This window comes from Macaca nemestrina, chromosome 9 (assembly GCF_043159975.1).
Source record: "Macaca nemestrina isolate mMacNem1 chromosome 9, mMacNem.hap1, whole genome shotgun sequence".
Taxonomy (NCBI): domain Eukaryota; kingdom Metazoa; phylum Chordata; class Mammalia; order Primates; family Cercopithecidae; genus Macaca; species Macaca nemestrina.
Window position 1 is genome coordinate 67,056,967 of NC_092133.1, and position 24,121 is coordinate 67,081,087.

Consider the following 24,121-nt stretch of genomic DNA (forward strand, 5'->3'; position numbering starts at 1 on the left):
TCAGGCCCAAGAATACACTCTCCTTGGGAGGTGGTGGGATGATTGGCTGAGAGGTGGCCTGCTCTGCTACTTTCTCCTCTGGGGAAGCCCCAGATAGGCCAGCCTGGGAAGGAGAAAGGAGAGGCAATCTGGCCCACCCCTCAGCTGGCTTCACTGGAGCTACCATCTTGAAATGGACCTTCTGGGCATTTGGCAAAGGTAGGCTGGTCCAAGCAGCAGCAAGCAAGGGGACTCAGGATCCCCCTTTCCCAAGGCCTGCAGCTGTCCCCTGAGAGCCAAGCCACTTGCAACTGTCTGGACCCCAGGCCAGGTCCTTGCTCATTGACTCTGTACCTGACGCAGATAGAGCCCTGCCCATGTCCCACACGTCTCCCAGTCCTTGGAGATCTCTTCTGTGCTCCCCTTGGAAATCTCTTTGTTGGCTCCGGGTACCCTTGCCTCCCAGTTTACATCCACATACATGCAGTTTGAGAATAGATGTACTTTTATGTACGCATGTACACATACATACTGATTTCAAAATAATTTGGCCTCAATTACCTGCTATAATATTTGGGACCTTATCCTGATAGTAGACAGCTGTGGGTGACCCGCTGAACTTGTTCAGTTGTGGTTCACAGCAGGACACAAGGTGATTTCTAAGCCAGCACTCACCTCCCTAGTTGCCATGTGACCATGTCTTCTTTGGGTGTCCTGGGCTTACACTTGAACTTGGGGCCTTCCCCTGAGGGAACCCATACCGGAAAACATGTTAACATGGCCTGGAGGCCTCTGGATGAAGAGGTAGGCCAAATGTGTTACCTTTGCAACCAAAACGATGTCATGTTGGAGAATCCACAGTCCTTCCCATCTTCCACCCTCACCACCATTCAGCCACACACCTCCCAGGGAAGGCACCTCAGAAACAGCCACATTAAAGGGAGTTTAGCCCAGCTGAGAGTGGTCAGATTTGTGCACTGGAGAATTTCCATTTGGGGAAATTGGACAAGGGCCTACGGGTATGTGGCTCAATTGGATGTAATCAACGATTCTTTGTTTTAGTTTTACTGTGTGAAGAAACTTTCTAGTACATGTTTCCTATTTATTTACCGTTTGTAAAAGAATAAGGTATAGGTAGAAATTCAATATGACTGACATTTATTTTCCATCCTACCAGAATTTATTTCTCCTTTTTTTCTTGATTTTTTATACAGAAATTTGATTTGATTTTAGCACTTTAAAATTAGCCACCACTTTTCAGAAATATAAACGTTCTATAAATTGAGAGACAGGAGTACTCTAGTGAAGAGGCAGAAAGCCAGAAAGTTCTCATTGCCAGCCTGTCTACGCTGTGTGGTGCCTGGTTTCCTGGCCAGGGCAGAGATTCAAGGGAACTTGGGCCAAACCTCTCATTGTGCAGACAGGGAAACCGAGGTCTGAGGGGAAGGAACTGGGCCCATCTTGCCTCCCGGTCTGGTGACCAAGCCTGCTTTCCTGTCTTCTCTGTCTAGGAGGAGAGTCTCTGTGCCCTAGGAGGAGCCCAGACCTGGATGAGAGCTGCCTGTCAAGGCCTGGGTGGGATGCACGCAATGGGACAAGGACAATCTCTGGGAAGGTTCCGCCCTGACCCCTTGGGGGCTGTGGGGATCCACAGTCGCAAAGAAATTTAGAAATTTATTTCTCGGATTACGGATTACTCAGGACAGGGCTTGGTTCTGGCTTCTTTGTCCTAAACAGTTTACTGGGATGGGGAAAGACAGATCTTTTAACCCTTTCCTGGGGAGAGGCCTAAGGGTGTGGAGGCTGGACCAGACCCAGGGGCCTGGGGGTTCCCATTCTGCTGAGAACAGTGAGGGTGTGATGAGGATGGTCTGTGTAGGGGTAAGAATCCTTTTAGGCAGGGGAGGTCACCTGGGGAGTGGGAGGGACTGTTTCTTTTATGGGCTGTGCCCTGCCCTTCCTTCTCATATCCTTGGTGAGAGGTGTGCTGGCCTCCATGGGAGGGTTTTGCCCAGAGGTGGAGAGTTGGAGAATGAGTGTCCTTGCTCTGCAAGGTCAGACCAGAGGCCCAGGGATTTGCAGGTGGTACTAGGAAAGCAATGTTTTCTTGCTCCAAGTGGCTCCTGAGGGCAGAAGCAGGCCTGGGGGATGAACCCAGGTAATACAGCATTGTGGTTAAGAGTGCTGACACTTACTTCCTGGGTGACTGGGCCAGTTACTTAACCCTTCTGAACCTCTATTTCCTCATCCATGAAATGGGTCTAACATTAGTGCCTACCTTATAGGGCTATAAAGATAAAATAAGACAATATATAAAAATATGAGTGGCAGGTACTGTTGTTAATAACAGTGATAAGAAGACGATTTATAAACGTTGGAAAGTAGGGAAGTGTGTTCACGCTGAATACAATGTTAGGAGTGTCCCTATTCAGAATCTGTTACATCTTGAGGGAGGGAGCTCTCTGTCACTGGAGGCATCCAAGTAAAAGCTAGAGGTCTCCTAACTGGGGATGTTGTCGAAGTATAATGCTTCAGACTGGGATGAGCACGATGATCCTGAAAGGTCTGTAGCCCATGATTGTGGGCCAGAGGAAGGGGCGGGCTGGAAGGCAGTGGTTTCATTCTGGGAACTGTATCCCTCATATGAGGCACCGAGCCCTCGAGACCCTGTGGAGTCTCTGGGCTGTGAGGCAGGGAGTGCCAGGCTTGAAGGATCCTCTTTGTGGAGCCATTTAACCAAGCCCCAGAACTGGGGAGGGCCTTGACCAGGTGCCTGGTGTGTGGGAGGCGCTGAGTAGAGCCTTCCACTTCTTGCTCTGGAGAGTTTGCCTCTGCTAGGCAGCTTGAGAGGTGTGATGGACTGAGACGGCGCAGGTCACTGCCCTGGGCCAGCCAGGTTTGTGTGCCCGTGACCTGGATGGAGCAGTGGCCTCTGACTCATGCTGTCTCTTGCTTGCTTGTTCCAGGGGTACAAGGGACCCAGGGGTCCCTCTGGGTATCAGACACGGGTATAGAAAGGGGGATGGGATAAATCATGCAGGGCTTGGCTGAGAGTTCATCACAGGCCCTCGTGGCAACAAAGCTGTGGTAGGCCTTGGAGGCGTGTCCCGGGCCTGGAGCCACCAGCTGGAAGACAGGCCTCCCGTCGGGGTTCTGCAGGTGCACAGTGGCAGACTCCTTTGGATTTGGCCACTACTTTTTGTCCAGGTTTGGGTTCAACCTCTGTCCCTGAGCCTGAATGCCCTGGTCCCCTCCCCACACTATCCTTCCTGCATTTCCACCCTTACCCGGGGGCCTTCCCCTCTACCTCGTATGCTCTTTCCTTCTCGTGTTGGTTTCTTTTGCACCCTAACAATTTCTCCCTTCTGCCTGCTGTGGAAACCTGGGCTGACAGTCCCTGGGTGACCATGTGACTCAGCCTGGATGGGACTGTGAAGGGAGAATCTCCTTGTCTCTGATGGCAGAGTGGAGATGTGTCTGCAAGGACAGGGGATGTATAGCTTGTCTTGGAGGAGGGAGGATGAAGCTTGTGTGTACCTGTAGTCCCAGCTGCTAGAGTAGCTGAGGTGGGAAATTGCTTGAGCCCAGGTGGTGGAGGCTTCGATGAGCCAAGATTGTGCCACTGCACTCCAGCCTGGGTGACAGAGTGAGACCACATCTCAAAAAAAGAAAAAAGAAAGAAAAAAAGACATACAAATGGCAACTCAAACCCCCTTCAGGTCAGGGGGTTTGAGTTGAATTTCTAATCCTTGCAACCAGGAACCTGATGGATAGTTATCCTTCAGGACCCACAGATGTCACCTCCTTTGGGACACGTGTCCACACTTTGTCATAGCACCGGGCAGGACATTGGCTGCCCTCAGTTCTTGGGCCTTATTTTTCCATTTCTCCCTGCCCATAGCAGGCACACAGTAGGTACAAAGTCAAACTGCTCTGCATGGATACATGTGTGCTCAGTATAAGGTTTGACATGGACATTTTAACAAGCACATCAGAACTTTTGCAGACAATTGAGTGTTACTTGATAAAATGGTTACATGGAAGCCTCAAATTTGTTCCAATAATGCCATTTTTCCCTGGAACATTTCTTGGCCTCTTGATTGGGCCTGTTGATGAAGCACAGAAGGCAACCGTCTTGATTTGGCTCCAAAATGATGCTTTCTGTCTGATCCACAGAAACAGCTAGAAGGGGCACAGAAAACGTTGGCTGCTGTTGGGGGCTTAGTGGTAGGTGTTCAGTCGGACTTGGAGGGGGCTCCTGAGATGCAGCCTCAGAACAGGAGGAGGTGGGAAGTGGGAAGTGGGTGGAATTGGGTTGTGTTGTCACTGGAGTTCCAATTCAAATGGAGAAGGTCCAGTGAATTTATAGAAACGCTTCCTTCATTCACTGCTTTGTGTTCACAGCTGCGCTCCCAGTCCTTGTTATGTAGTAAGCACTCAATAGATACTTGTTGAACAAGTGAAGGAATTCAACAAATATTTATTTGTAAATCATGCCTATTATTTTCCATCCACTGCGGTAGGTACTCTTAGTACTTTGTAGGATGACATGGTATGTGTGTGTGTGTGTGTGTGTGTATATATATACATGTGCATATGCAGACACACATACGTTAACCCACATCTAGTTGTATGTTTCATTGGCCCCTGTGATGACTGCCTTCACTGGGGGATAATAACACATTTGCTGGGCTTTGCCATCATATTTTTTTGTTTTTATTTCCAAGGCCAACACCTGATTTTTTAAGGGAATATTTGATGTAGGGAAACATTAGATGAAAAACACGCACTCCTGGCTCATTTGTCGTGAATGAGCATTAGCTGCCCTCCTCCCTGCCCCCAAACCCCCATCCCGCCATGTGCACACCCATGTGCTTTCAACCTGAAATAACAGCGCTTCGTATTGAAGTGGGGGACCAGCACACCTTAGGGATAATGAGCCTTTGCCCCTAGGATTTTCCTGTCTGCCTCAAGGTAAAGCTAAACCCTTGTGATGTGCTTCGGGCTGGAGTGCAGTGCCTTGGTGTGTGTGCATGTGCCTGATGGCAGTGGCTTTTGTGCCTCTGCTTTTTGTAAGCAGTAGAAACTCTGATGTAATGAGATTTTATGCAGAGCCCCATGGATAGACAACACAGTAAAAGTGGATCTGCTTTGCTGAAAGGAGGGTGGGCCCCTTTGCTCAGCTTTCCTATCACCTCCTCCCATTCCCCTGCCAGGGCCTCATAGAATGTCATGGAATCCCAGGGCTCCTCAAGGCCCTGGAGGAAGAGCCTGCACACATGTAGGGTCACATATGTGTACTCACAGATGCTTGCCTGTCAGCTGTACTGTGTTCATGCTCTTCTCTCTCTCTTCCCCCGTGCTTGCCGTCCCTGGTTCAGGCGGGTCTCATCCGCACAGATAGCACCGACTTCTTCATTGAGCCTCTGGAGCGGGGCCAGCAGGAGAAGGAGGCCAGCGGGAGGACACATGTGGTGTACCGCCGGGAGGCCGTCCAGCAGGAGTGGGCAGAACCTCACGGGGACCTGCACAATGAAGGTAGGCTGTAGGTAGGGGCCTGTGCGCTGCTTCTCTCCCTACCTCTGGAGTGTTTCCCGGTAACTTCTGTCCTTAAGCTGTCCATGCCTGGCCTCAGTCTTCTTACCTGTAAAACGGGACTGGGCCACATAGATCTGCTGTACTGGCAGAGAAACCCCATTGCGTTCTAGGAGCTGCTGTAATTGGCTGGAGCTAGGGGCCAGAGGAGCCACTTGTGTCCTGAACTGTGGTCCCTGGGACTCCAGAGGTCTCTGAGGAGCTCACTATTTCTTCTCAAGGCTATTTCTGAGCCAAGGCAGAAGGTAGAATGCCTGCAGTGAGTTTTTCCCCCTAAAGTCAACTCAACCGTGTGGGAACCACAGGAAAGGAGTTATTAGGGCACCTGCAGGGAGGCTGCCTGCTGTCAGGGCATGATGGTCAGCTGTGTGTCCTGTAGACCATTTTACAATCCTATCTTCAAGTCTGTCTACTGCATGATCCTAGGCAAGTTACCTAAGATCTCTGAGCCCTCATTTTCCTCATCAGCAAAGCAGAGATGATCCATGTCTACCTGTAAATGTTATATGTAATGGTGATGGTGTCTATGAAAATCCCAGTATAGGGCTTGGCATGTAGTAGGTGCTGGATAAATGGCAGCTCTCCTTACAGTATTATTAAGGGTAACTGCTGACGTGTTAGGGTGGGAACCCCCTGAGGGAAGGGGCGTCCCTGCGCCCAGGTGACCAGTGCAGGAGCCTACACACCAGAGGCACTCAAGACTTATGGTTGGGCAAATAAACTGGATGTGACAGGTGCTGGTCCTGGGCCCGTGGTCAGCTTCACAGTGTCACAAAGCTCCTTTGGCCAAGAAGAGATGAGGAGGCCATAGGTGAAATCTGGTTATGACTGGACCACACACACCCTTGTGCCAGCTCCCTGTGGGACTGGGCTTGGCGTGAGAAATGCCTGAAAGCCAGTTGTCCCTACAGATGGTGTATCCATTGAAGCTCCAGTTGCTCTCCAAGTATCACTCACAAGAGAGCTGTGGCACCAGAGCCAGAGGATTCTGCAGGCCTAAGGTGGGGAGGGCAGGGCTGGTGGGGCGTCTGAGCGCTGGTGTGGATTTCAGGGCACCCTTCCCTCCACCAGGGGTGGGAAGAGGAATGAGTCTCCCATGGGCTCCATTTTTTTAGGCCAATTCTGAATCCAAAGACCATAAGGTCCCCTCTTTTGGGAAGAGATGTTGGGGAAGTCCAGCTCCAGAGCTGTGAGCCTGGAACATCTGCATCACCAGCCACCATGGTGGGCAGCTGGGAAGCTGAGACCACTGAGCACATGGAGCTGGAGTTCAGACCCAAAGAAATGTAGCTGCGACTCTTGCCCCACACCAGGCTCCAGGGCTGGAACTCCAGTGAGGCCAGGCCCTGGTCCGTCTATGGGCCTTCCTTAGAAACACCAGGGGCAGGAGAAGACTTTCTTGGAAAGCTGCGACTTGTACTTCTATTTGAAGGCCAGTTGTGGGGCTGAGCCCAGTGTGGGGAGACGCATTTCTAGCCGTGCCTGTCTCCACTTCACATACTTGATTAAAGCCAGAGGCTTCAGCTTGGCTCTTTGGGTCTGGTTTTCCACACAGAGAGGTGCCTTGGAGGCCTGGCCAGGTGCTCAAAGCCTGCCTAGCAGCCGGCCAAAGGCTTTTGGGGAATCTCCCTCAGACTGGGGACCTCTGCATCTCCACCTGTCCCCATCATCCACAGGTGTCCCTCCCCTTGGTTCCTCAGACCTGGGAGTCTCCTGGGTCTGTTCTCTTCTCTTACCCAGGCTAGGAGTCCTGGAGGACAGATGCCAAGTCTCCATCTCTGTGTCACTCACAGCAGCAGGCCTGTCCCTGGAGGAAGGAGAGCAGGGAGGCATCAGAGGCTCCACTACACGGGTTTGCTTACTGGGCTGAGTCTGTGGAGGGGGTTCCAGCCCCCTGCTCCACTGTAAGAGAGTCTGAGGTGCACCAGTGAACCTGGGGTGGAGGGGACAATTCCTCTTGGCACTCAGTAAGGCCACAGCTGCTGCTTCCTGAAAAGGGCGTGTGGGGGGACACACCCCACCCATACACTCATGCTCACACACTGACACAAACACACACACACACCCCCATACACCCACACTCACAGACACACCCCACCCATACACTCATGCTCACACACTGACACAAACACACTCACACACACCCATACACCCACACTCACACACAGACACACCCCACCCATACACTCATGCTCACACACTGACACAAACACACTCACACACCTGTACACCCACACTCACACACAGACACACCCCACCCATACACTCATGCTCACACACTGACACAAACACACACTCACACACCCCCATACACCCACACTCACACACAGACACACCCTACCCATACACTCATGCTCACATACTGACACAAACACACCCACATACACACTCCCACACACCCACACTCACACACTGACAAACACATACTTATACCCACCCACATTTGCACACCTGCATACACACATATAGACCCCTCTACACACTCACACACTCTCACAACCCCACATCTACCCATGCTCACACACATTGACACCCCCCACATACACACCCCTTCACACACTCACACACTCTCACAACCCCACATCTACCCATGCTCACACACATTGACACCCCCCACATACACACCCCTTCACACACTCACACACTCTCACAACCCCACATCTACCCATGCTCACACATATTGACACCCCCCCCACATACACACCCCTTCACACACTCACACACTCTCAAACACACACACACACACATATACACACACATCCATCATGAACTCCAAAGAAGAGTTACGTGATCCTTTCCCAAGGCTCTGGGGAGAAACTGAACTGTTCAGAGTCCAGGGGAAGGAATTCCCAGTGCTGGGCCCCCAGGCTCGAGCTGGCCCTCACCCCACGGCCCTGCCTTGGCCCCTGAGGCTGTGCCCTGAATGCTCTCCTGCTCCAAATGCTGCCCTCTCCTATTTAACCCATGGTCCTACTCTCCGGAACCCCGTTCCCACCCCCGATTCCCTCCTGAGGATACGAATGGGGTATGTGCTCCTGCAGCCGGAGCTCCAGCTCTCCTTGGGGCTGCCCATGCCAGGGACGCCAGCCGGGCTGGGGCTCAGGGCAACTGCTTTACAAACAATTGAGATAAAATTCACCATTTTAACCATTTTGAGGCATACGATTCGCTGGGTTTTTAAAACTATATTCACAATGCTGTGCAGCCATCACTTCCATCTAATTCCAGAACATTCCCATCCATTAGTTGTAGTTGCTCCTACTACTAATGTAGTTGCACCGTCCAATGCCCCCTGACAACCACTAATCTACTTTCTATCTTTCTAAATAAGATATCTATCTTTCTAAATAGGATTTGCCTATTCAGGATGTTTCATAGGATGAAATCATACAGTATGTGCCTTTGGTGCCTGGCTTCTTTCACTCAGCGTGTTTTCAAGGCTCATCCATGGGATTGCCTGTCTTGATGCTTCTCTCCTCTTTATGGTGGAACTCCCGTCCAGCGTACGGACATGCCACATTTATCATTCATCTGGTGGACACTGGAGTTGTTTCTATCTTTTGGCTACTATGAAATGCTGCTGTGAACATTCGTGTCAAGTTTTTATGTGAACATACGTTTTCAATTCTCTTGAGTACATACTTAGCAGTGGAATTACTGGGTCACATGGCACCTCTAGGTTTAACTGTCAACTGTATTTTCAAAGCAGCTGCACCATTTTCCATTGGCCTGGGGCTTCTTGGGTGGCTCATGGCAGCTTCCCAGTGGCTGGCGGGCCCTGCTCTGCCCTGAGGGTTGTCTGCTCCTGTCATCCTGAAGGATGAGGGACCCACAGAAGAGGGTGCGGCTGGAGCCCCCCACAGCATCCAAGGCTAATGCTGGCTGCTCCTCCCTAATTCCCCAGAAAGTCTGCAGAGAGAGAATTATGGCTGTGCCCTGATAGAGTGTGGTCATGGCTGGGGGAGGCCTGAGTTTACTTTCTGGACTGTTGTCATGAAGCTGCTGTGTGATCTAGGGTGAGTGGGGTAACCTCTCCAGCCTTCCTGTGACATGCCTGGCAGGGAGGGCTGTGAGAGGTCAAGTGCGGCATTCCACTGGCAGGGCTTACACTTCTGGGCACAGCCCATGTGTTGAGGGTGACTGTTATTTATTCTCCCTGCTCCATGGACAGAGCCTTGTGCCTTCCCCTCCTCTGCCAGGGGCGGCCCTCCTCTCTCCCAGGAGTTTGGTGATGGGCTGCTGCGCTTGCCATTGGCTCAGACACCAGGGCCACCAGAAACTGCCTGCAGTGTGAGCTCAGAGCAGCGCCAGCCTCAAGGGTAAGTGAGGACGAAACCCACCCGAGCCCTGCTCACCAGGCTGTGCGTCCACCCAGAGGGCTTTCCCTGCCAGGCCAGTAGCCACACATTTTTCCAGCTCTTAAGTCTAGGGCTTTGTTCCTTTGCACTATAGCACCACTCAGCAAAGAGGAGATAAAAACAAACGGTAGCACCGAGCCCTGTGTGTTCCCTGTTACCCGTCCTCAGATCCCCGTTACCTGAGAACCCGTGTGGGTAGCAGCGTAGAGGTGGCTCAGGTCTCTGCAGAGGTTTCCGCGGATGCATCCATGTGCGTCACCCACGTGTGGACGGGGTCTGCACACACTCGCTCCCGTGTGTAACATAAATAATCACAATGGACTGGGCAGGGACAGGGCCCTCTGCCCTCTGTGCTGAAGTGGGTTTTCTCCTGCTCTCTGTTCAGCCCCAGCTTCAGTGTCCCCTCCTCAGGAAGCCTCCCCCAACAGGTCTGGATCTCCAGGGGGCGCCTTCTCTGATCAGTCCTATGGTAGCCTTTGATATTCTTGTATTGTTACAATCCAATTTCTTATTTGTCCCCTCTGCTAGGCAGTGGGCTCAAGGGCAGAGGCCAGGCCTTTATCACCTACCCTTTGTCCATCCATTGAATAGTGCGGGGCCCCTCCTGCTGCCACAGCCCTGATACGTGCTGGGGATAGCATGGTGGCCTCTTTACATCCTCAGTCCCAGCCTCCTATCTGGGGAGCTCTCAAATACCTGTGGATAAATGAAGGTTCTTAGAAATTAATGGTACGAGTATCAAAACTTCAGAGTGAGATGGGGGGAAGTCATTAAGAGTTAAGGCTCTGGAGCCTTCTTGAGAGACCCCAGCCTCCTGTCCTGCCTTCTTAGCTTTCCCTGCGACGTCTCCACGTACCCTCACTCCATCGCCCCGGCAGAGTTTATCTTCATTCAGGCTATAGCATAGATGACTGACAGCGCTCAAGCTGTTACCCTTGTACATGGCGGCATCGATGGTAATGTTTCAAAGCATGGGCTTTTGATTCAGACAGACCCACACGAGAAGCTACTTAACATCTTTGAACTTCAATGTGTTCACCAGTGTAATAGGGACAACAATCTGATAGAGTTGTTGTAAAGATTAGATTAGATTGGTTTGCGTTAGATTAGATTAGAGGTCAGTAAAGGTAAGGCCCAGGGCCAGGTACAGCCTGGCAGCTGTCTTGTAGAGGAGGTTGGATTGGAACACAGACACACTCACAGTCTCATCTGCGGCTGATTTTGTGCTTCAGTGTCAGAATCGAATGGTTGTGACCGAGAATGAATGACCCACAGAGCCTAAAATATTTATCTGGCCCTTTACAGAAAAAGTTTAGTAACTCTTGGATTATATAATACAAGTTAATAAATGCTATTTTGCTTTTAGCCAAAAGGGCAAAGCAGCGATGGTGAAATTTGGGGTCCCTGACAGTTCCTGGGTGGGATTGGAGAGGCTCAGGGCTCATAGGAGTATCCGAGAGTTCCTCAGATGCCCTGTGAGGCCACAGTAGCCCCATGACTTTTTTCCTTTATGGAGATATTGCCAACTTTGATTTTTACAGCAACGTTGTGGGTTAGAGATAAAGGGTGGTTCGTCCTCATGTTATAGGAGAGGCGATGGAGGCCAGAGAAGCGAGGGATGGGGCCTGGGATGCCCAGAGAGATAGGATGAGTGGCTCCTGGAACCCAGGCATTCTGCTCCGGGTCAGTTCTCCCCACTCTGCTACTCATTGCTTCAAAGACTTAGCCATGGTCTCGTAGCAGGAAAATGGTTCTTGCCCATGAGTTGACCTGGTATGGAACAATGCCTCATACTACTTTACTTACAGAGGCAGGGAAAAGGGTGCCCGTGATGGAGCCAGAGGTAGGTGGGGGGTGATGTCACAGTGACAGCCTCTCCTGTGGGTTGGACCTCACTCTCTTCCTGTCTTGGTTCCAGCCTTTGGCCTGGGAGACCTTCCCAACCTGCTGGGCCTGGTAGGGGACCAGCTGGGCGACACAGAGCGGAAGCGGCGGCATGCCAAGCCAGGCAGCTACAGCATCGAGGTGCTGCTGGTGGTGGATGACTCGGTGGTTCGCTTCCATGGCAAGGAGCATGTGCAGAACTACGTCCTCACCCTCATGAATATTGTGAGTGTCCACGTGTCCTGGGACTTGAGGGGAGTGGGGTGGGGTGGGCCCCAGTGCTGATCCAAATGGAAGTTTCTGGGGCCTGGTATTTTTCAGGTGAACTTGGGTGAGTCATTGCTTACTCCTTAGCCCAGCAGGCACGCCCTTGGCAGCCAGGTTCGACGGTATAATGAGCCTGAATTGGCCTGATCCCAGCTGTACATACCTGGGCTGAGGTGACCCACCTGGCCTCCTGCCTGTGGACAGTGGGTTCTGGGCTTGGACACGTTCAGAGTCTGGCTCAGGCGTGGCCTGGAGCCTTGCTTGTGTTGGAGTTGAAGGGACTTCCCTGGGACTCATCATCTGGAAAAAATGCCCAACCCCAGGCTGGGGAGACTGGCCAAGGAGCTGTCAATCTGTAAAGTGGGTCCTGAGGCCCTGACACGGGCCTTGGGTGTGCGCAGACAGGCAAGGACAATCGGGGATGTGGGCAGATTCTAAGACCATGGTGAAGCAGAGAGCCCGTGCCCTCAGCTGCTGCCTGCAGTTGTCCTGCAGAGATATAGGACTCTCGTCACAGAAAACCTAGTTTTTCAAGAAAAATCAGAAATGTAGTTATTTTTAAAAGTGTTTAAAAATTTTATTATGGAAAATTTTAATCCAGATATTTAAGTGAACATTTCCAGTTTTTAAATGTTAAAAGAGAAACCCACTGTGGATGCCAAACAAAACACACTGTAGGCCACAGGTAGCCCCGAGTGAGCATCCCTGGGCTAAAGGGGCAGAGACAATGAAGAGCAAGAGGGAAAGGGGGGTGAAAGCATGGGGCCTTTGTCAGGGTGCCTGTGGCTGTGTGGTTCTGGGAAAAGATGGGGACCTGTCTGGGTGAAGTGAGACCCAAGGTAGAAATAGTGCAGTCAGGGGTCAGATGCTGGGGATGGGGGCCGGACCCTCAGCCCTTCCCTGTGAAGTGCAGTACCGGAGGCAGGTGACCCACTGGGAAAGACCCCAGCTCAGCATAGGATGCTGTGCAGTCCAGGCGGGGAGAAGGTGGGCAGCAGTGTACAAGGGAAAATGCCACATCAACAGGAGGCAGCAGGGCAGGTGCCCTTCACCTCTGAGCCTCTGCAAGGTGACCAGGTTAATGGCTCATCATAAACATTCATCTGGAATACCAGAGCTAAGAAAGAAGATATGTACGTGGTGGGTCCCGAAGAATTTGAGCGAGGCCTCTTTTGAAGGCCAAAGCTTCCAGCCCCTGCATGGGCCCTCACTGGCCTTGATGTTAGGGCCCTCTGCCCCTAGGCCTGTTTGGAGAGGATAAAGAGGTTGGCTAGTTGCATGATCATCCAGACCGACAGATGACTGCAGTATGCCAGGGCTGGGATAGAGTCGCCTTATCCTCAGTCTAACATGGGCAGTGCTGACAGGCTGTGAGGGGTGTGCAATTGATTGTGCTACTGCACTAAGAGGAATATTAGTGAGTCCACCAAAAGCACACAGTCTGACTCGGCCCCTTCCTGTCTTTGTGACTTTGGGGGCGAGTTAAGAACCCTCTGGAGTATCTCCTTCTGCGCTTTGCAAGCAGCATTAACAGTACTTACTACCAGAGGTTTTGGGGAGGATAAAACGAGTGCACGACATAGAGCATGGCCATGCAGAGCATATGCTGTCGGTGGGCGGTGGTTGGTGATAATACTGTGACCTTCATAAAGTGACTGGTCATGCATTTCTGGGAATGGAACAGTTGATGGGGAGAAATGTCAATCCCACGTCATGTCAGTCCCCCTGGAAACATTGGTAGGGCGTTGCCTGGGTCCATAATCTGGCTGCCCCTTTGATGAGGTGGTCACTAGAGGGACAGCCCCTTAATGTCTCTGTGACCTTGGGCAGGGAACCTGTGTTGCTCATCATAGGATGCAAGTGATGAAAAACCAACTCAATCTAGATTAAGACAAACGTGGTAATTTCTTGGCTCATGGGTCAGACTGGGGGAGGGACAGGTTGGAGCTGGTTGTGAGAGTAATTGGAACTAGAGGAAGTTTTCAGGCTCGCTTCTCTCTCTGTGACATCCTGATTCTCTCTGACCAACTTCTCTACCAGACATTCTGGCCGCTGACAAGACAACGCTGACTCCTATCCCCATCCATGGCTGGAGACAAAAGGAGTTTCCCCTGTGGTTGCCAGGCAAAAATCTCCCAGGGCAGGACTCTGATTGGCCTAACCTGGGTCACATGCCACTCTTTGAAGAGCATCAGTGCTCCAAGGCTGGAGAGGGGTTAGACACAGCCATGGCCGCTGGAGAAATTGTTCTGAGCTGTCCTGGCACCCCAGTTTGTGTCTGCTACAGTTTAGCCCCTTAGAGCCTCTGCTTTTTCATAATAGTGTCTGCTCTTGGGTTTGTGAAGATTTAGTATCCAGGGTATCTAGCACATGCCTCACACATAGTGGGTACTCAAGTAATGTTTTCTGTCATTATTATTGTTACATCGTTTGTTTTTGCGTGTATAAGTTGTTCCTCACCTGAGTTTGGGAAGGTGAGTTCCTTAAAGGCGGGGCTTTGTCTTTTTAGGAATCCCAACAGCACACACAGCACAGGGTCTGAGACCTGAGAGGTGATTGGTAAACGTGGAGGTGAATGGCATCTATGAGAAAAGCAGGGGGCTGGCACCCATTGAGATGGTAGCAGCAGAGAGCAGCAGAGTTCTCTCTGCAATGTCAACATCAACAAAAGAACAGGAGCAGAGATCAGTTCCAATTACAGGAGCCCAGGGAGCAGGTGGGGGGCTAGAAAGTCTGTCCCTGGTCGCCTCTGTGTATGGACACTTCTTCCATCCCAGGAGCTTAGTGTGTGGTTTTGGACAGAAAGAGCAAAGGCTACCACATGGAGTTGTTTGAGAAAGAGAGGGGAGGGAGAGGATGCCTGTGAATCTGAACACACCCACCATCCTGGAACACTCGACCACCCACCCAGTGTCCACAAATCACAGGCCCAGCCTGAGGCCACAGCTGGGGACCGACCCCATTAGTGGGAGGCCATGCTGAGAGCCAGGTTTGGCTCCTGGAGCCAGCAGGTGGGGGACAAGAGGAAGGGCAGGAAAGGGGAAAGGGGCAGGGGAGACCTCAGGATGCCCAAGAGTGGTAGGAGCCTGGGTCCTACTGCCCAAAGCTGGGGCTGAAGACCCCAGGACTGTAAGCCAGGCCCTACTGCAGCCCCAGAATCCTTCACTTTGTTAAAAGATAGTTTTCAGGAAAAGGTAAACTCATGACTCTCATAGAGAAATAAAAGGGAACATGTGTTAAAGATTTGACTCTACTCATTAATGAGGGAACCAGGCAGATGTTATAACTCATTCAAAAGAGAACCCAAGGACAGAAACATTATAGATTAGGAATTTTACAATGAATGTGCAAAAGGAGACAAAATTAGTGTTGTGTAGGGTGGGAGGGAAGGCTGTTTAGCCTCTGCCAGAGAAGATGGAACCGCCTGCGTGCAGACAGGAAAGTTGCGTTGCTCTTAGTGACCCATGGTGCTCTCTGCTGTGAGGGCGCTTTCTCTGCGTCTGATTCCGATAAGGGGGAAAGGTGCACTGCGGCAGTGCCTGCCTTCCACTGAAGTACAAGTTTTTATTCTGTGGTTTGGGGCCTGACCAGGTGTGAGGAGTCTGATGACTTGCCCTACTTAAAAACCTCTGCCCCCATTCCTGGAACCAGCGGAGCGGCAGCATCTCCCAGGCCACAGCCCTGGATTGGACTGGGTTACAGCCCTCACAGCAGTGTGGTGGGATTCTGTCTCTTCCACAGCTCTGTTCTGCCACCTACTCCTCACTTCCAGGATTCTGGCTGGGGTTAGGAGAGTGAGAGTGCTTGGGGCAGTGGCGGGGGTGAGTTGTCTGGGGGGGACCACAAAGCAGTCTTGGGTGATATGCTCCATTCTTTCTCTCATCTTTCAGAGAAACTCTTTCAGAGGTACCCGGGGGGACCTCCACGAATTCTGTTGCTCGGCTCCTTAACTCTTGGTTGGACTGAGGTGTCGGCAGGTTCTGGAGGGTGGATCAGGTTTGCTAGAGCCCTGCTCCCCAGTTGGCTTGACTGCCAGCTTCAGCTGACATCCATTCATTTGTTCGGAGCTGGGTGCTGTGCTACCTCTGTGGGCCCTCCGTGGGGCTAGGTATTGGGTGGGGTGGGGTGGGAGTCAGGGTTCTTGTGGTTACAGGTGACAGACCCAGCTCACACTAGCTGAAACCAAAGAGGGGTCTATTGGCTGGGAGCTGCTGATGTGCCCACAGGTAGAAGCTGCGGGGCAGGAGCCCCAGGGACCACAGGACGAGGGCTTCAGGCTCCTTAGGGCACGGTCTCCTACTCTGCTGGCCCGTGCTTGTCAGAGGAGCCCAGCAGCAGATGGGCTTTCTCCCCATGATGGGAAATGGGAACACCCCAGGTGCTCACACTTAGGACCCAAATGCCAGAAGGCTCTTTCTTGCCCTCCTAGGGAAGACTGACTAGGGTGGGACATGTGGCTATCGCTGTACTAATTGCTGTGTCTAGAAGGTTGGTTTGGGTCTGCTGGGCCACAGCTTGCCGCTGTGTATGGGGGTGAGGTGCAGCAGGACCTGTGCCCAGAAAGCAAGCAGCACAGCAGGCAGACAGGAAGAATGGCTTCCACAGTGGGGAGCACAAAAGGAAGAGAAAACACAGTCCCCGTCCTCTGAGCTTATACTGCTGTGTGTCCGCAGACCACTGCAAAAGATCTAATTGCAAGCCGGGTGCCATGACTCACACCTATAATCCCAGCACTTTGGGAGTCCAAGACAGGAGGATTGCTTGAGGGCAGGAGTTCAAGACCAGCCTGGGCATAGCAAGTCTCCATTTCTATAAAAAATTTAAAAAATTAGCCAGGCAAGGTGGTGCACAACTGTAGTCCCAGCTACTCAGGAGGTTGAGGTGGGAGGATGGCTGGAGCCCAGGAGGTCAAGGCTACAGTGAGCTGTGATTGTGCCACTGCACTCCACCCTGCCAACAGAGTAAGACCCTGTCTCTAGAATTAAAAAAAAAAAAAAAAAAAGAATATCATTGTAGAAATTATTAGCATTGTTTTTGAGCAACCACTGGGAGGGAGCCAGACTCTTTGTAGACTCTACCTCATTTACATAAGTCTCCCCATAACCCTACGAGAGGTCTGAGTAGCCTCCATGTCCTTACATAGAAACTGGGGTACAGAGACAGGCTGTAACTTGCTAGTCTCCCATCTGGTAGGCCGCGGGGCTGGGATCTGAGCACCGCTGTGTCCACTCCAGAGCTCAGACTCTTCCCCAGGCCTGGTGCCAGCTGGTGCTGTCCGTGGCTGGTGACCCAGCTGTTATGGCAGAAAAGCGTTTCCCTACACTCTTATGTTCAGTTCTGGAGGGCTTGTGAGTTAAACTGAAAGAGACAGACTGGCAGGAGAAAAGAGTTGATTTGCCAGTTCCTTGTATATAAGGTTACTCTATGATGAGTACCTCAAAGGGGTGGTGAAAACTGAGAGCTTGGCCAGGTGCAGTGGCTCATGCATGTAATCCCAGCACTTTGGGAGGCTGAGGCAGGCGGATCACCTAAGGTCAGGAGTTTGAGACCAGCCTGGCCAACATGTCAAAACCCCCTCTCTACTAAAAATACAAAAATTAGCTGGGTGTGGTGGTGTGTGCCTATAGTTCCAGCTGCTCAGGAGGCTGAGACAGGAGAATTGCTTGAACCCGGGAGGCGGAGGTTGCGGTGAGCCGAGATCGGGCCATTGCACTCCAGCCTGGACCACAGAGGGAGACTGCAGTCTCAAAAAAAAAAAAAAAAAAAAAAAAGAAAGAAAAGAAAGAAACAAACAAAACCTGGGGCTTATATTCTTAGCTTAATAGGGAGAGAAAGGGAGAAGGGAGAAAGGTTTCTTTAGGAAAGACAGGTGGGTCTTTAGGAGAACAGACGGGAGATGAAGTCTGTGATGTTTACTTAAGCCGGGTCAAGTGGTATTTCTGTCTTTATGACCATGAAATTCCCTTAAGGGGATTTCCAACAACCTCTTTCCCAGATGCTGCTGCTTTTAAGGGAAGCTGAGAGGGCTTCTTTCTGCATCTGTTGGCTTTCAGATGTCTTCAGCTTACACTGATCTGTATCCTAACGCTGGGGTTCCAAATGGGCCCTCACACAGGCTGGGAAAAAGACCCCCGGAGACGGAGTGCTTGCATGCACGTATGTCCTGAAGGGGCCGTGACCTGTGCCAGCTCCTACGGTCTCTGCTTGGTGAGGGGCTCCACATGCGTGGCTTCTGGGCACTGTGTGCCCTCAGCAAGGCCCCTCCCAGACCCACTGGGTGGCCTGGTCTGAGCCCCTGATAAGGGTTCTAAGAGAGTCAGCTCAAATGACGGGGGTGAGGGTGGAGGGGATGCTCTTTGGGGCTATGAGAAAAACAATGAAACCCACCTCTGAGGTGGAGAGCTGAAGGCAGCGAAGTTTGGAAGGTAGTGGGGAGAGTAGACGGGAGCTTGTTCCCCAGGCAGAATTTAGGAGTTTCCCTCGGAAACCGGAAGAGGTCTTTTGATGGGCTATAAGTCGAGACGTTTCTTTCCATCGAGCAAAGTGTACTTTTGAAACTTGGCATTCCAGGGCTGGCCTGGCCTGAAACGTGGTGCATTCAGAAGGGGCTGGGAAGCCCTCCAATCTGGAGCTATGAGACCATGTGGATGGTGGCAGAAGCGGGTGGGAAGTTCTCTCTGAGCCCTTGATGTTCATGATGTGGAGGCCAGCTGCCTACCTATCCTCCTTCCCTGGTGTTCCCCCGATGTCCCCAGGACTTTACTGTTGGAGGAAGGGAGGTTCAGTGACCCATTCTAATCTTCTTGGCCAAATTAACACGTTCTGACTTTTGACCCTTGACCTCTGACTCATGCATGACTCAAAGCTGTGGCCGGGGAACTTTGTCAGCTTCCACTGAAGACGGGGCCACGAGCGGGCCACGAGGGCCTGCCTTGGAGACTGCTGTTTGGATAGTCTTGTTCCTACCTTCCCTCTCCCCACAACCTGTCAGAAAGTGGGTGAGGAGAGTAATGATCTTCTCAGAAGTTCTGGAAGGCCGTTAGAGGCTGGGTCTTCTGCTCACTGCTGGGTTGCCCTGTGAATGTGGGAACAGACAGGGCCTGGGATGGGTGAGGGGCACAGTTGAGGCAGAGCTTCCTCTGAGGGGAGCCCAGTTCCTCTTGGGGAGAGAGGCTCACAGCATTGAGATGGACTGTGGCTTAAAGGAGCTGTGACAGTTCAAACCTGCTGCTGCCATCACGGGTGTGTGGGCGGTATGGGGTTCAGGGTTCCCCTGAACAGGTGCAGAGGACGGACAGCCAAACTTCCCAGCAAGGGAAGGTGAGCAGATGGGGACCGACAGTCTGCCTCCCTGGGGACCAGCAGCTCATCCTGTCCATTGTGTGGGAGCTTTTATTCGGCTAGGATGCTTGATGCTTGAATACCCTTAGGGGATTTCCATGGGGCCAGTAATAACAGCTTGGCTTTGCATTCCCCTTGGAGCACCTGTCTGCTGTGACCATTTCTGATCCTGATTTCCGGGGCCAGGTCTGGCCCGGCGGGACCAGAGAGAGGAGATCTAGTTCCTGGGATGGATAGTCCCATTGTGCTCTTAACCCAGGGAGGAGGGGCAGAAGCCATTAGTGAAGCACCCAAAGTTATCTGACGAGGCCCTGGGCACAGCTGTCAGCGGCAGCTGGAGGGACAGTCCGGGTGGCCCTGCCTTCCATGTGTCTTTTGCATTGACCTGGGGAGATGCTGTGGATATTCCTGCAGCTTCAGATGATGTGACCAAGCTCCCCCCTCAACCTTTCCGCACATGCTGCTGGGTGCTGTCATTCTCTGTGCCTGTTTCCCCATCTGTACTGGGTCATGTTCCTTAAGGCTTCTTCAAATCTCAGGACTAGAGAACCATTGGAGCGCTTTGAAGCATACAGGGGTAGTTGTTTGCAGCATTTAGTGGGCACCGGTTGTGTACCTTGTATCACAGACAGAGGCCCCCGTCCTAGAAGTTTTGGTCTGACTGCAAAAACAAGCCTTAGTCCTGTGGAATAATCAGGCAACCATGGAGAATGGTACCAGTACCAAGGAGCTTAGAGGGGTTGTAGAGAGAGGAGGGGTGTCTACAGGGGCTCATTGCTGAGCCTGCCTTGAGGGAGAGGGCAATTCGGAGAGAGGAGGGCATGCAGATAGGGTGGCAGATAGCACAGCAGGGTTGTGGGGGCAGGGTTGATGAAGGAGACCCAGGTGTGTGGTGACAGGTGACAGAAGCCTGCAGAGACCTCCCTGGCACCCAGGTGTGGCGGGATAACTGGGGAGGCAGCAGCGTGGACTGTGGCGCAAAGAAGAGGCATGAGAACAGCTCCCCATGGTGGCATCCAAGGTGGATCTGCCCATTCCCAGGGCCCTCTCCTGGCCCAGGGGTGATGGACCAGTTCTCTGGGGCGAGGACCCCTTTGGACATGGGGAGATGGGGGAACCTCCTAGGGCCTGGAGCTGGAGCACAGGGAGGGTGAGAAGAGAGACAGAGAGGCCCTTTCATCATTTCCTCCCAGCCAGGTTGTAGCCAGAAGCTTCCAGTCTCTGTTTCCTGTAGGAACCCTCTTGGCAGCCAACCTGTCTGGACGATAGGTGCCTGATCCACCTCCACCCCCTGCCCGGCTCCACCTGCCTGACAATACATAGATGTTGGGGTGGTTGCCGGGACAACCCTGGCTAGCAGCTCTGCCAATGGTAGGGTCCTACCAGCTCTGACCTGCCTCAGAGCCCGTTTCTGAGCCTGGGGCCTGCTCAGATGGACTGTGTAGAAGAGCTCGCTTCCCCTTTTAGACCTGGGAGGTTTTGGCGCAGTTGGCTGTCAGATCAGGGCCTTGGCGGCCTCAGCCTGGAAGGGTGGCATTTTGTTTACCCTTGACAAGCGTTACACATCCATCATAAAGGCTGGTTTGGAACACCACAAAAACTGCTTTCCTGCTGATGGAGAGTATGGCTTTGCCAGACATTCTCCTTCTGGGTAGATGAATCTCTAAGGAGCTTATTCTCCTTGACACTGGAAGCAGACAATCCTCTTCTTCCCTCTCTTTTTGGTCTTTTTCTCTTCTCTTATGTCTGTTCCCCAAAACTGCTTTTGCTAAAAGTAAAAAAACTCATTCACTGTAAAGCAGTAGTTCTTTTTAAAGTTTATTTTATTTATTATATTTAAAAGTTATTTTATTTTATTTTTTTTGAGATGGAGTCTCACTCTGTTGCCCAGGCTGGAGTGCAGTGGTGCAATCTCGGCTGACTGCAACCTTCGTCTCCTGGGTTCAAGCAATTCTCCTGCCTCAGCCTCCCGAGTAGCTGGGATTACAGGCATGCCACCACACCCAGGTAATTTTTGTATTTTTAGTAGTGATGGGGATTCGCTACGTTGGCCAGGCTGGTCCCGAACACCTGACCTCAAGTGATCTGCTCACCTCAGCCTCCCAAAGTGCTGGGATTACAGGTGTCAGCCAAGGTGCCCAGCCTTTTTTTTTTTTTTCTTTTAAAGACAGGGTCTTGCTTTGTTACCCAGGCTGAAGCACAGTGGTGCAGTCATGGCTCACTGCAGCCTCAACCTACTGGGCTTAAGGGATCCTCCTGACTCAGCCTCCCAAGCACCACAGGTGCATGCCACCATGCTTGGCTAATTTTCTTTTTTTTTTTTTTTAATTTTTTAATTTTTAGTAGAGACAGGGTCTTACTATATTACCCAGGCTGGTCTTGAACTCCTGGCCTCAAGCAATCCTCCTGCCTTGGCCTCCCAGAGTGCTAGGATTACAGCTGTGAGCCATGGTGCCCACCCAAGCAGTAGTTCTTAACCAGGGACATTTGGTAATATCTGGAGCTATTTTTTGATTGTCACAGCTAGAGGGGATGGGGTGCTACTGGCATCTAGTTGGTAGAGGCCAGGGATTCTGCTAAACATCTTAAAATGCACAGAACAGCTCCCCCAACTGAGCTCATCCACGTCAAATTGTCCACAGTGGCCAGATTGAGACCCCCTGACCTATGGTATTAGTTCCAATTGTCACACACAGGAATTTTCAAAGCAAACCCTCTGGGCAGAGAATGATGTGCATCACAGAAGGAGGAGTGCTGGGAATCTTGGTGCGAGAGATATGTGATGTGAGCACCCTTCCTGCGAAGAGAGTTTTATGGTTCACACAGCACTTTTGCTTTCATGGACAGCATCTCACTCCACACATACACACACACACACACACACACACACACTTTTTAGAGGTAGGGTCTTGCTTTGTCATCCAGGCTGGAGTGCAGTGGTGTGACCATGGCTCACTGTAGCCTCGACCTCCTGGACTCAAGTGATCCTCTTGCCTCAGCCTCCCAAGTAGCTACAGGCATGGCTGATTGTACCCAGCTAATTTTTAATTTAAAAATATAGATATATATAGACAGGGTCTCACTATGTTGCTTAGGATGGTTTTGAATTCCTGAGCTCAAACAGTCCTCCTGCCTCAGCCTCCCAAAGCGCTGGTATTATAGGCCTGAGCCATTGTGCCTGGCTGAAATAAGTTTTAAACTAATGGATGCTGTTGATCGAGCACATGCTGTGGGCCAGGCCTGGTTTCAAAGCCTTGACGTCTGTTTTTCCCTCTATCCTCCTGCCTCGGCAAGCTGTTTCCTCCACACCCACAGATGAGCAGAGTCAAGCTCCAAGAGGTAAGACCATGCAGTGGTGAGAAGCAGCAGAGCTCAACCTTCCCAGGCCTCCACACTGCCTCTGTTTACATACAGGCTGCCAGCCTGGGACGTCAAGGCTGCTGCGTTTCACAAATAGGTTGTGGGGGATAAATGCTGAGCACTGTGGGCTTGTGAAAGAGACTCTGTTGGGCTGGGTGGGTCCATCCCTGTGCACCCTGGAGCCACTCTGCACATGCAGCCTGGGCATGAGGTGGGCTGAGCAGCCGGATCTCTGGAGCACCACCCAGACCAGCCTGCAGGCTCCAGGGAGCTCCAGAGACAGCCACCCCTTTAAGAGGTGTGCCGATTAAAAGGCAGCTAAAAGTGCTCACTTGGAACCCACACCAGCCCTTTAAAATATAGGGCATGATCATGAGCTTAGCAGAGAGGGGAGATGGAGCAGCTGAGCCTGCAGCAACTGAGAAAGAAGTCAGGAGACTCAGCGCTCTCCTTCCACTCCCCTGAGAGCAGCCTCATCCTCCAGACCTCATTAAACACCTCCCTAGTGACCTCGGAGGCAGGTCCGTGGCATAAAATCATGGGGAATCTGACCGTCATGGAGTCTTAGATTTGATGAAATATGGTACACATGTGAACTTGTCTGTGTGTGCACACCTGAGCATGGCATCTTGGTGAGGTCTTAGTGTCCCAACCCGAGGTAAACCAGACCCAGCTCTGCCTACTGTGAGGGTCAGCCCTGGAGGGCTGGGGAAGGCAGAGAGCTCAGACCACAGGTAGTAGTATATTGCTGTTAAACATCCACATACATGCACATGTGTACACACATACAACACAGGTACCCACACACATGCACATGTGTATACACATATAATATGGGTACCCAAACACATGCATATACCTGTACCATGTTTAATCACCCACATGTGTAACACAGGTGTGTTTGTATAGATACATGCACCCATGTGTACCACACCAAATTAGATGTGTGCACACAGACAAATTCACATGTGTACCATATTTCATCAAATCTAAGACCACACTGATGGTCAGATACCCCATTATTTTATGTCCTTAAGAACGAAAAAGTGTTACCAATGAAATTCTGTTCATCTCTTAGCACTGTAGACTTATTAGAAGAGAGTTTTTTTTTTTTTCTTTTTTTTTTTTTGAGATGGAATCTTGCTCTGTCACCCAGGCTGGAGTGCAGTGGTGGGATCTCAGCTCACCACAACCTCTGCCTCCCAGGTTCAAGTGACTCTCCTGCCCTAGCCTCCTGAGGAGCTGGGATTATAGCTGCATGTCACCATGCCCGGCTAATTTTTCTATTTTTGGTAGAGACAGGGTTTCACCATGTTGGTCAGGGTGGTCTCAAACTC

The 24,121-nt window shown here is 51.6% G+C and overlaps 1 protein-coding gene across 2 annotated transcripts in view; it reads left to right on the forward strand.

The window, feature by feature from the left end:
- LOC105466067 (ADAM metallopeptidase with thrombospondin type 1 motif 14) overlaps positions 1-24,121 on the forward strand; it is an 87,814-nt gene that overhangs the window by 22,380 nt on the left and 41,313 nt on the right. For both annotated transcript variants that reach the window (XM_011714945.3, XM_011714946.3), the window contains exons 3-4: positions 5,361-5,517; positions 11,851-12,041. In XM_011714945.3, coding sequence (XP_011713247.2) covers positions 5,361-5,517; positions 11,851-12,041 — 348 coding nt within the window. The remainder of the gene's footprint in view (positions 1-5,360; positions 5,518-11,850; positions 12,042-24,121) is intronic.